Source organism: Otolemur garnettii, unplaced genomic scaffold (genome assembly GCF_000181295.1).
Source record: "Otolemur garnettii isolate 467f Iridium unplaced genomic scaffold, OtoGar3 scaffold00122, whole genome shotgun sequence".
NCBI lineage: Eukaryota > Metazoa > Chordata > Mammalia > Primates > Galagidae > Otolemur > Otolemur garnettii.
This window is the reverse complement of record NW_003852517.1, coordinates 3,433,440-3,446,585: the sequence shown is the minus strand read 5'-3', so window position 1 is coordinate 3,446,585 and position 13,146 is coordinate 3,433,440. Positions and strand designations below refer to the sequence as shown.

The following is a 13,146-nucleotide window of genomic DNA, read 5'->3' as shown; positions in this document are numbered from 1 at the left end:
AGTTGTCATTATTGTTTGGCAGGCCCGAGCTGGATTTGAACCTGCCAGCTCTGGTGTATGTGGCTGGCACCTTAGCCGCTTGAGCTACAGGCGTGGAGCCAGCACTAGAGGGTTTAATGTCTTTTAGTAACTTAGTTTTTGTCTCATCTTTTGGCTTTGGGTCTTCCCTTTATGTTTCTCCCCAGAGAGAATCTCCCTTTTACAGTTCTTCCAGCTGTAATCTGCTATTATTCTTAGAAGTTCATACAAGTGTGGTGATAGAATGTGGACAAGGAGCAGTATTCTCTGTTCTGATTAAATCTTAATCTTTGGCTTCTACAGCATTGGACACTCAGAACAATTTTTGTTCCTGCTCTGGAGTAGAGCATTTTTGTGCCCTCTCCTCTAGTTTCCATTAAGTTAGTCAACAATAGCTATCTAAATTGAAATAGATGCATTTATAGACTAGCTATGCTTGAGCCTTCTTTGAGAACAGCTATAGATCTAAAATGCACATGCAGTTGTCACCTTTGTCTTCTGGGCAAAAATGCTCTGTACATCCTGGTTCTCCACCCTGCTTATCACGTGATCTTACTCTTTTGATGCATCATATCCTGCCAGGCAATTCTTACTTCCTTATAGACTTTATATAGCTGTTCTCTATAAACATCCTCCTAGGCCATGACAGTGTTGTTCCATTGGACATCAGAATAGTGCTTCTGAACCAGTGTTTGCTGTGACATCTCTGAATTGGTTACATCTTACATGTGTTTTATTGAAGTCTGTTTTACCTATTCTGGTTTATCAACAAACTTCTGAGTTTATAAACAAATTGTCCTACTCATGAGTAATTATGTGTGTGTGTGTATATATATATATATATATTTTTTTTTTTTTTTTTTTTTTAGAGAGACAGCGTCTCACTTTATCACCTTCCGTAGAGTGCTGTGGCGTCACACAGCTCACAGCAACCTCCAACTCCTGGGCTTAGGTGATTCTCTTGCCTCAGCCTTCTGAGTACAGGCACCTGCCACAACACCCAGCTACCGTGTGTAATTTTTTAATTACAAAGATGATCAATAGGATAGCATAAAGAAGGTCTCTGTGGCCAACTACATATATTTCTTTGGATAGAAAATAAAAGATAAACCCAGTTATGTGTGTGTAGGATCCTGTAACCCCACTTTTAAAATGAAGAAGCTAGAAGAATTCTTCAGGAGGAAGCCATGACAAACTTGTCCTCTCTGTTCTGGAAGAGGTGGTACAGGAGCAAGACATGGCTACAGTTTATTGTTCCTGTGACCAGCTCGAAAACCTAACAAGAGGAAGTTGTCAAGTGCAGCAGTAAGATGGCCACTTATGGGCCTCATACAATGACCTTCTGAAAATAAAGATCTGACCCCCTCTTAACATCCCATTGCTTTGTTTTTTATTAAATGCTTATACTTATCTTTTGTGGCTTATAAATATGCTTTTGATTGATGGAAAGTTGAAGTTTGTGGTTGAAAAGATAATTTTATCAAAGATTATAAGGCAAGATTTGAAGTCTTCTGTAATTGCTGAAGAAGCATATTTGCCCATTGAACAAATATCCGTAAAGCTTCTACTATGGGCTACCCATTGTTCTAAGTGTTAGAATTGAACAACGAAGGACGCAGACAACAGCCCTACCCTCAGACAGCTGACATTGCTAGTTGGGGGAAACAGATCAAATTAACGAAAGAAGTAGGGAAGAAGAGGTATAATGGGAGAAGCAGCATGGGAAAGACCTCTCTGAGCAGCTGGATGCTGAAAGGCCTCTGCATATCCTCCTGTCCCTGTTAAAGATCAGATGCCCATCACACATCCAAGTGATGGTTGGAACTATGTGGTTGGATATGTAAGTCTGAATAACAAGATTGTAGTAAGGAATCTGGATGTCAAAAACATGTCAATGTTTTTAATACTCTGGAAGAAGCTGAGATCAACTTGGGAGATTGTCTGGAGAGAGAAAGGATGATAGCCTAGGACCAAGTCCTAAGGAATAGGCATAATAGTTTAGAGGATTGTTGGTGCTAGTGAGGCAGAAGGAGAAGGACAGTTTAGAGTCAAAATACGGAGAGAAAAAAAGTATGCTGTTAGGGGAAAGGTAGTATTGGAGAACTCAGCTAAATGCTGCTGAGTTCAGTTAAAGGCACAGACAGGTAGCTCTTTGCCTTGGTACCCTCAAGATCTTTCATGACCTAGTCAGGAGTATTTTCAGTGGCCTACTGGGAAGGGAGCTTCATTCCAGAGGGCTGAGGAAAAAGTAGGTGACAAATATTTTCAGTATAAATGGGGGCCACATGGGTTCAAAGAAGGATTTTTTTGTTGAGATTGTTTTTGGTTTTGTTCATTTTTTGAAGATGGGAGATACCAGCCCATACTGTCACACTGATGGGAATGACCCAGCAATGAGGGAGAAATTCATGATGCAAGAGAGCAAAGGCTATACATTACGGGAGTGGGTAGGCAGGAGTACGTTCTGGAACACAATGGAGGGGTAGCTTATAAAGCATGGAAGGCAGAGAGTTTGGGGCAGTGTCACCTGCTCTGTACTTTTCTTTAACATAGCTCTAATTCCTGATCTTTCTCTCAAAGTATAGTGGCTGATAAATACACATTTAAATGAGTCTGATGTTTTTGTATGTCATTTGTAATTATGTAAAACATAATTGAAGTCTGAGAGAAACCCAGATTTTGTATCCTTTTTTAGCCTGATAATCTATGTGCTATATGAAACCCTAGCTGCATATATCTCCAATGTAAGTGCTATCTCAAAACAGACAGCATCATGTCATGTCATCCTCACAGCAGGTCATGGATGCAGGTACTGTTGTAGATGTTTTATATAAAAGGGAATGGGAAATGCGGTAATAGTGATGAAATACAACCAGCTCTATTGAGGAATCCTTAATTGAGGGAGGAAGGACATGTTTGAATTAAATTGCTGTGCAAGAATACAAAATTCTGACTCAAGCAGATCTCATAGTTAATGTTTTTCCATTTCCATTCTCCATGGAAATGTAGACTTTTTAAAAGTCTGAAAATAATTTTTTTAGGAGCCTAGAACACCAGCCACAGAGTTATCATTCTAGGAGGACAGTTACCCCATGACTTACATGTGCACGTGAACAGGTTCTTCTGGCTGAGCGTAACGGCTTCCCCAAAGGGTTACTGTCTTCTGTCTGCAAATTGCAGCTGCTGCCTTTTATGCCACAGGGACATTTCAGCAGATGTGGAAATGGTCAGTTTATCTGTTTTACTCCTCCCTTAACCCTAAGCTTTCTCTTCTCATGAGAAAATTATGGTAGATTATTTTTATGTCTGGCCATTTCATTCAATAAGTATCTCAAGTGCCTGGAGTAAAGATTATAAAGCTCTTTGGGGCTTAATTCTTTAGAGAATATGGATGTTTTATTTTGGAATTTGCACAGAAATAGGTAGTTTGCACTGGAAGATCAGAACAACTCTCCCTTCCACATTACCGGTGTTCCAGTGCTGGCTGTGTAATTTTCTCACAGGAGGCTCAGGCACATTAAGTAGCTTTTCAGAACAGTCAATTCTCCACTGCCCTTTTCCTGATGTGAAATGGTGGGAAGTAAAGAAAAATAATCTTAAATTAGCTCTTTCTGCACTCAGACCCCACCAGGACAACTGAGCAGGCGGACTGCAGTCTTTGTTGCTCTTGTATCTTTCACAGCAGCTGTCACTTGCCACCACTTCCCATTTTTAAGTAGTTTTTTTTTCTCTCTCACCTTTATTATAGGCCATTTTCATTAAAAGAGAAAAAAGAAAGAAAAGAAATAATGCTCCCTGTAAGGCAGACTGTAAATTTCTGTCATCTTTCTCAGGCACACCCCTCGGGGTGCATTTCTTCTTGGAGGGGTACAGGGCATCTCTTCTCAGCAATCACCAGGAACAGTCAATCTTTCTCCTCCTCAGAGTGGGGTGGGGGGTGGGGAGCTGCTTAATGATGATCCAATACTTTTAACTTGCCATTTGTTATTCATCACTTAAAAAGAAAAACAGCTCAGTAGAAAGACTATTCTTCTAGACTTTTAATGGAATATCTTTACATCCGAACAGGGTTATTTATATCTAAAGTTCCCATAGTTTATTAATAAATAAGAGGGCTGCATTTCTGGGTTTTTTTATAATGAGGAAAAAGTTCTGACTGCTTTCCTAAATAGATGTTTTACTTTTTAGTAAATTGGTGAGAGGCAAACTATTTCTGTGAAGAATACTGATTAAGCCCAAGAATAGGCATATCCCTGATTCTTGCAGAATTCAGGACCAACTTCTCCTGACCCTCTTAGCGGAATTGTTTCCTTTTCTTTTCTAATATTCCAGAGCTCCCTTATCATGATTAACACACTGTTTAGTAGTTACATGCTCAAATTAAATCCATTAGCTTTTCATTGCAAACTCATGAGTTGTTTGCTCATGGTGTTTTGCTTCTTTATTTTTTCCAGAAAGAACTAGAGAAGCAGATGAGAATTGAGAGGAACCAGCAGCTGGAGGCAGTAGCCAAAGAACACTATAATAAGGTCTTGCTAAGAAAAAAAGGTCTAGAGCCTTGGAAGAGATTGAGAATGCGAAGCAAGGAAAACATGCAGGTACAGTGACACGCGGTTACACCCAAATTAGAAAACGGACTTTTTCAAATATAATCAATGCCCGAGTAGGCTCTGGGGGAGTTCAGTGATGTAATGCCAAAAAGATAAATGAATTGAGTATGTATATTTATTTGTTTTGGATAAGAGTTTAGATTTGGGGCTGAGCTTGGTGGCTCACACCTGTAGACCTAACACTATGGAAGGCTAAAATTTATTGAAATTTATTTTATGATATTTGATATTTGGGGGTTATTTTTATGCAACTTGAAGTTCAAAAGAGATAAAACATCATAAAAATATCTCCTTGTTTGGGGGATTACTTGAGGTCAGGAGTTTAATACCAGCCTGAGCAAGAGCAAGACCCAGTATCTACTAAAAATAGAAAAAATTAGTTAGACGTGTTCAGGGCTTATAGTCCTAGCTACTCAGGAGACTGAGATGGGAGGATCACTTGAGCGCATGAGTTGGAAGCTGCAGTAAGCTAGATTGTGCCACTGCATTCTAGCTTAGATGATATAGTAAAACTCTGTCTCAAAAAAAAAAAACTTAGATTTGGTCTCCTAATGCAGAGAAAGACTTATAATTGAACAAGTTAGAAAAATCTAGAGTAAATTTTTGATTAGTGATCTCTAGGTAAAATGAATAAAGACTTCTCTTTTTTTTTTTTTGAGACGGAGCCTCAAGCTGTCCCCCTGGGTAGAGTGCCATGGCATTATAGCTCACAGCAACCTCCAACTCCTGGGCTCAAGCGAGTCTCCTGCCTCCGCCTCCCAAGTAGCTGGGACCACAGGCGCCCGCCACAACGCCCGGTTTTTTTTTTTTGGTTGCAGCCGTCATTGTTGTTTGGCGGGTCCGGGCTGGGGATTCGAACCCGCCACCTTAGGTGTACGTGGCTGGCGCCTTAGCCGGTTGAGCTATAGGCGCCGAGCCGACTTCTCTTAATTTTAGCAGAGAAAGAAAAAAGTTTGTGGTAAGGTATAATTAGGTTTCTGCTATGATAAAGGTACATTAAAATAACCCCCAAATATCAATGACTTAATAATTCAAGTATTTATTTTCCACATATGAGTTGCCAGTTATACACTGGGTTTAGGTTACCCCCATGCCTCTCATTCTGGTTCCAGCCAGCTACCCAAGGGCATGTTTTTCACTCAGCACTTGTCAGAGGTACGAGTTATGTAAACCCTTATGAAACCTCTGCTTGTATCAGGTCCACTAATAGTCCATTGGCCAAAACAAGTCCTAAGGCCAAGCTCAAGATCTTTGAGGGGAGTAAGCAGTTTCATCTTCTCCACAGGGAGGCTCTGTGAAATCACTTTGCAAATGATAGGGGCGTATAATTCTATTATGGGGAATAGTAATCCACTCTACATATAGCAATATATGAAATCAAACACCATTGGAATTTCTGGAATTTGCCTAACAAATATATCCACTGCATAGAAAAGGTCATTCACCTCAATGATTAAGAAGTTCAAGAGAGATAAAATGTCATCCTGTCTTTTGGCTTCCAGGCTAGAATGAATTGGGATAGGCATAAGACTCAGGTGCCATAGGGACCTCCCGTGGTGGTCATCTTGGCCAAAAAGTATGACTGCCAAGAGACTCCACTTGGATCAATCACATTCACAGTGCACATGTCTAGACAAGGCTTAGACAAATGTCTCCTTGTTTGGAGAAGACTAAGGAAGAAGGGTTTTCCCCTGCTGCCTCTTGAAAGATACAACAGTACTTTTTAAAATCTATAAACTGAGTTATCTATTTGCATTGATAGAATGATACTCTGAGCCTTTTAAGTTGATAAGACATTAAATTATTCATGTTATTTTTCTATCAAATGGCTTTGTGATTTATTGATAATGTATAAATTTCAATGCTAGTGACAGCTCATTCTATAAAACTAATTGAAAGTATTGGCATCTCCTCAATTAGACAGTATTTAAATATGTAATAAAGAGAGATTTGTTATGGAATTGCCATCTAAGCTCCAGGAGAGCAAACTGAGAGTGCCACCAGCCACCTGCTGCAAAATTCGATGGGATAAAGTAATGGTTTTGGAGGCTGTTTATTCCATTTTCAGCCAGTCACTTTGGTCTTCAGGGAGTCAGGATCAAAAACCCATATGTGATGTGAATCTATAATAACCTCCAATAATAGGGTCAATAGAGCTTTTAGGACATAAGCTGTATGTACCTTAAAGTTATTCCTCTCTAGTAACTGCCTAAATGTGGTTTGCAGCATCATCCACTAAAGTGATGCGTATTTCTTTAGATGATACAAAATTTAAGGAATAATTTTCTTTTCTTATTTAAAAAATTATCCAGTTGGCAGAAGAACATCACTCTCTGGCCTTACAGAGGAAATGCCTGCTGACCTGGTTCCACTGTAGTCAGGAAAGTCTGGCTAGGAAGATGACCCGGGCCAATCAATTTTATTCCCAAATATTGCTTAGGAGAGTCATTCAGAGCTGGCTACAGGTAAGGCCACAGGGAAGTGCACTTTAAATATGTCTGATCACTTAGCCTATGAAAAGAAACTAAATGGAATCCAGAATTTCCATGGTCATTGTGTTTTTTCAAGAACAAAATAGTAGACAATCCAATTCACTGCTTTGCAAAATAAATTTGAAAATCTCAAATCCATTTTTTGTTAGTATAAAATCTTAAGCACATTTCTTTGTGCAGAGATTGTGTGTATGTAAACTATAACGTATCATTTCATCAGCTTTTGTTATTATCCTCATTACTTATTTCTTGTCTCACAGTGTTCCAGTGATTTTATTAGAACCCTACCCCTTCAATCTTGTAACTAATTCTATTATTGTTTTTGTAATATGTTATGGAGGATGTTATCTTGGGCCCTATGTTGGTCTTTTCACTTCATGCCTCTCATATCCTTTGTTCCTGTTTTGTTTCTGTTTCAATTCTGTCTTATTCATACTGTTTATTTGCTCTCATTCATTGTCCACTTTTTTTTTTTTTTTTTGGTCTTTCTTCTGTTCCTGTCGTCATCCCCAGCACTTGACTGATCTGAAGGAAGAAGTAAGAAAACTTTGTGTGCATTTTCTTCGGAAGAAGATTTTTACGGCCTGGTTTAAAATGGTCAGGGAAGCGAAGATTGATTATCAGAGCAAACATGAGATTGCAGTGGAGCACAGTGACAGGTGAGGTTTTAATCGCCAAGAAAATTCACTATCTGCACAATTATGCAACAATATATTCTGCTTCTGGAATGTGTTTAAAAAGATGGAGTAGAGACCAAGGCACTCAGCAACACCACACAGGAGTGGGAATCTCAGCTCACCCACTGAGTACATGAGTGAAGAAGATAATAAACCCCCCAGAACTCTAGGGTCTCCATCTTTAAAATAAGGATGAGAATGAGGCCTGCCCTCTTTACCTTACAGGGACTGGCAAGAGAATAAAATGATGTGAAAGATGTGAAACACACCTAAGAAAATGTCCTTTTATGCTCAAATTCTTTTTAAATATTTATTGCGAAATAGAATACAAACACAGATAGTGGGGTAGGGGGAAACAAATACAGAAAAGTGCTTAAATCATACAAATATAATTTAATGAATTGCTATGTAGAGGACGTCCATGTCACTAGTGAGGTGAAAAAGTAGAACATTGCTGACCCCTGGTCTCTTCCCCAGTCACAAGCCTCTCCTCAAGATAAATTACTCTCCTGACATTTCCAGTGAACACTTGCAGGCTTCAATGCCATAGTTTAGTTTTGCCTGGTTTGTAACTTTATATATGTGGAATCATTCATATGCTATATTAACATTTAAAATATAGTTATGTCTTATTTAATCCAGTATCTTTGGGAAATAAGGTATTCCTTATAAGTAAGTTCTTGTCTAATTTTAACATTTTGAGTGGAAGTGTCTTGATTTCATTATCACTTCCCTTTGAGAGTGTGTGAATGATCTGTCCTCTATTTTCGCGATTTGGTGTCATTGTTTATGAGCATCAGTTGATGTGGTGGGCACATTCAGTGATACTTCCAGGATCTTAGGTGTGAAACTATTATGTAAATACAGAAAAGTGCCCCTTTCCTCACTACCCTCAGATGTTTTCATTTGTGTACAGTCTGTTTGTGAACTTGCCCCCAGAAGCTTATTTTGGCAGCACTATACAATCAACTTGGTAAGGTTTCATAACCTTGGTATATCAGTGTCTCACAGCTGTGTTCATGTTGATGTGTGGCAGTGTCTGGCTGTGTGGCACTCATTATTCTTATGTGTTTTTGTGTACTGCTGGAACTTGAATTAGAGCAATAAACAAACATTCATAAATGTCTTGTTAAACTTGGCTTGGTAAGAATGAAAGTGAAATTAGGGACATTTTAGTCTATAGAGGATTAAACATCATACTTACTACAATAGCCACCAAAATCATAACTCATCTGAGGAATTACTGAGAATAAGACATTCTCCTGGCAAGCCTGGAAATCTCTTGTGACTTGAAAGGCAAGCCACCAAGTTAACTCAGTAATCCTGGAGGAGCAAAGTTCAGTTCTGTAGTAGTAAGGTTAATGTTAAACATTAAGCATTTTATGGCAGTTCCTTGAAGGATTAGTGGAGAAAAATTTTATATAGTATTTTTGGAGATCATTTCCCTTACCACCCCTTGAAGATCATTTCCTTGAGTACATACTGTCTTGGCACCTATGAGATCATTTCCCCGAGCATGCAGCCCCTGCATGTCTTTGCTTAGTAATCTTTCTGCCCATTATGTATCTTCTCAATAAAAGGACACTGCAAGAAGTGCCCAGGGCTATCCTGCACCTGTGGTTAGCCTCACCTCTTGCAGCATGTACTGTCAATCCATGTATGGCGTGATCATTTATGCAGTTGAAACATTATTCCAAGTTTATGAAGATAATTCCCTGAAGACAACTGTAGTGTACAAATGGATTCAACGTTTATCTAAGAGGAGAGAAAGCATTACTGATAAAGAGAGGTCAATGCAGCTAATAACAAGCAGAACTGAAGAAAACATTGCAAAAATGAGTCAAATTATGTGTCAAATCATCAGCTGACTGTGAGAAGCACAGTAGACCAAGTAAACATTGATAGAGAAACAGGAAAATCTTAACTGAAAATCGTGGCCAACTCATGTCTCTTGCATCACAACAATGCACCAGCTTATACAGCATGATCTGTGGTAGAGTTTTTAGCCAGTAAACAAATAACTGTATTGGAACACAGTCCCTACCCACTTGATCTGCTCCCAGTGACATTTCTATTTATTTATAAATATACTATTTAATTATTATTCCTTATTCCTGAAGATAAAGGGAATATTGAAAGGAGACATTTTGATGACATTCAGGACATCAAGGGTAATAGGACAATAGCTCTACTTGCCTTTCCAGAAAAAGAGTTCCAAAATTGCTCTAAAGGGTAGACTAGCCATTGGTATCAGTGTATAGCTTCCCAAGCAGAGTACTTTGAAGGTGACCATAGAGATAATTCACCAATGAGATATGCAGCACTTTTCCCAGGATGAGTTCATAAACTTAACTGTCAGACCTTGTATATGTGTGTACATCTCTATTATTTATAATAGTTTTCCCATCTTATTACCACTAGTGTGCCTACCTTCAAAACCTGCTCATCTTTCTTTAATTTATAGTAACTGGAAATCAGTGGGCTAGGAAAATAGATAAGCAAGTTGATTATAGTTTTGTTAAATTTAAATAAATATGCAATGAGTGAGGGTATTCAGAGGACTTACCTTTGAATAGAATGCTTGCACTTAAGAGCTTGGATTTTCAGGCTCAATATTTGTGTACTCTGGAGAAATAACCTATTGAAGCCTCCCTTATCCTCTTTTATAAAATGAAGATGACAACAGAACTTTTCTCAGGAAGGAGTTGTGAAGACTAAGTGAGGTGACATAGTAACTCACTAAATGCCCTACTTAGCCCAAAATAATTGCTAACATTTTTTAGTTTAGTGTCATTGTGAATGTATCATTATTAAATGTCCTTTTTTCCTGCCTTTTTCTTTCTATTTCTCATAAAGTATACAGGCTGATATTCATTTGGGGCTTTCATACAAACCATCTTGTCTTATTGTAGTGTAGAGGGTGAGGGAGGTAGATGTTATGATTTCCATTTTCAGGGAAAGAAATAAGGCACAAGCGGGTAGGTGAATTGCCTACAGTATACAAATAACTGACTGTTTCCTGGACTCCAAAATGGGTTTTCTAATTCTAATTCACCCTCATTGATAAACTACAAAATATAGCAATAAAACAGTGACCTGTTCAGGGTTTGAAGTTATGAAATCAGTGCTGGAATCCATGCAAGCAACAGGAAGTAAATTCTCAGCCAGTGTCTACGTGATGTAAAAGCATTGTTGTGACTTCATTCTTCCCACTTTGCTTCTTGGTTACCATGCTTCACCCCACTAGCCTCCCAGAATGTTCCTCCGACAACAAAGCTCACTTCTGCTTCAGAGCTTTCACATGACCGGATCTCATCATGCAGCTCCCTGCTCAAATGTCACCTCCCCAACCACCCTAACTTCATCACTGACTAGCAATTAACCTGCCCTATTTCCTTCACAGTACTTAAGGCTCTCTGTAAACTGTCTGGCTCTCCCAATAGACTGGAAATGTAAAATTGTGCTCAGTACTGTGTTCTCAGTACCTGGCAGTGCTTAGTACATAGGTATGCAGTAAATATTTGGTAAATTAATGGATGGATTTTATTGCAGGGTGACACTAATATTTAAAGTCACAGGACTTTAAAAGGGAGCTTTAACATTAAAAAATTGATACTCAAAGTTCTTGCCCAATTTTACACAAATAAAATGCCGTATAGACAAGCTGTTGACCTTTAAATTGTAACAGTATTGAGAAAGATGATTTCAACTAAGAACATGAAGTTTAATTTTATATATCTATATCACTTCTAGGTAATTTTATAAACCTGGCATTTACATATACATGGTGGGACTAACAGATAACACCAAGCTTTAGTATCTTGTTATCAGTAGTTACTTTGCAGTTCTACCGATAGAACTTGGTTACACCCTTGTTTCACTATCAGCTGGATCTGTATGTCTAATACTGTCTTGTAACTGTAGTTCTTTACCACAGTACCATCTTGAAGGAGGTAGTAATGAAAGTCACAGACCTGGACCCCAGAAAATGCGCGTACATTATACACATTACATACAACTTTACACAAAATGTCAAGGAGTTTGTGGACCCCAGGTTAATAACCCTTCCTTACCTTAGTGACTTAAAAATCATATTTATTACACAGTAGACCCACATACAATTTATCAAGTCATATTTGCTAAACATAAAAAATACCTAATAACATGATCCCTGGCTCTCAAGATTTGGCAGAAAACATATCAGATGGATAAATACATACATACAGGTTTCCAGTTCAAAATGGTGGCATATAAGCAATCTGGCTTTACTTCCCATCACAGCAAAATGTGCTATGACCCAAAACACGTATGTAGCACTAAGATGATCACCAGAAATATCCCAGGACTCAAATATGTAAATGAGACAGTTCCTGGGGACAGAGAAGTAAAATAACTCTGAGCAGATGGTAAGAGAATCAGTCTGCCACATCAACAACACTCCAACCCCAGTCTGCCTGGCAAAAAGTGCATGGAAAAATTCCCCCCAACTCATAGTTTCTATACTAGTGAGATAAAGGAAGACAACCAATTTGCCCCATCATCTTGGGCTTCCTAAAAGGATACCTGCCCCTGCCTAACTCACAGGAAGTATTGCAAGTGGGATAATATTGCCAAGTGAGGGGAAAATATCCCTGAGGACAGCCAGAGACAAAGCAGGGAGGCAGGACTACCACACCTAACCCAAAAAACTGCTCTTTAACTCAGCCAAAGGAAATGCCAAATTATATGACTGTTCAACAGCACCACATTATAGCAGATTAACACCACAGGTTCCCTGGGCATGTAACCTAAGCCATCCATACCACACTACTGGGATATTCTTTTGGAAATCTCTCCCATTAGGGATGGGCAGCATTCTGATTGTTTACTAGAGCCAAGGCAAACCTGGGATTAAGCCACCATCTAGTGCACAAAAGGAGGCTGTAATCTGGGTGGGGGTGGGGGTGGGGGGGTACTAAACAGGCAAATTGCAAAGATTCTCTAAGCAAATATATTCAATAATAAGTCAGACAGAGAAGACTGGGAGAAATAACCAACCCTTCAATGCAAAGACATAGACATACATCCATCAAACAGAAAACCGTAAGTGTTGCGTTGGGGTTAAGCAAGAGACAAGACAGTGTCGCCACAGTTGTGGTCTCACATCTGGAATTATGATGATGAAAGAGACAGACTACCCGCTGATGGCAAGTAGCAAAGCTTTATTGTTCACGACCACCTTTTATAGTAGGCTGGTCACATACACTTTATTAATTAACAAGCAAAGTATTCATACTACATTTCTAAAGTTAGTTCAACCTTCAAAAAGACACAAAGTTGGCTCGGCGCCTATAGCTCAACCAGCTAAGG

The 13,146-nt window shown here is 38.9% G+C and overlaps 1 protein-coding gene across 1 annotated transcript in view; it reads left to right on the top strand.

Moving 5' to 3' along the window:
- Window positions 1-13,146, top strand: part of CCDC191 (coiled-coil domain containing 191) — an 86,493-nt gene that overhangs the window by 64,542 nt on the left and 8,805 nt on the right. Inside the window, exons 14-16 of the mRNA XM_023517822.1 lie at window positions 4,473-4,616; window positions 6,941-7,093; window positions 7,634-7,779. Coding sequence (XP_023373590.1) covers window positions 4,473-4,616; window positions 6,941-7,093; window positions 7,634-7,779 — 443 coding nt within the window. The remainder of the gene's footprint in view (window positions 1-4,472; window positions 4,617-6,940; window positions 7,094-7,633; window positions 7,780-13,146) is intronic.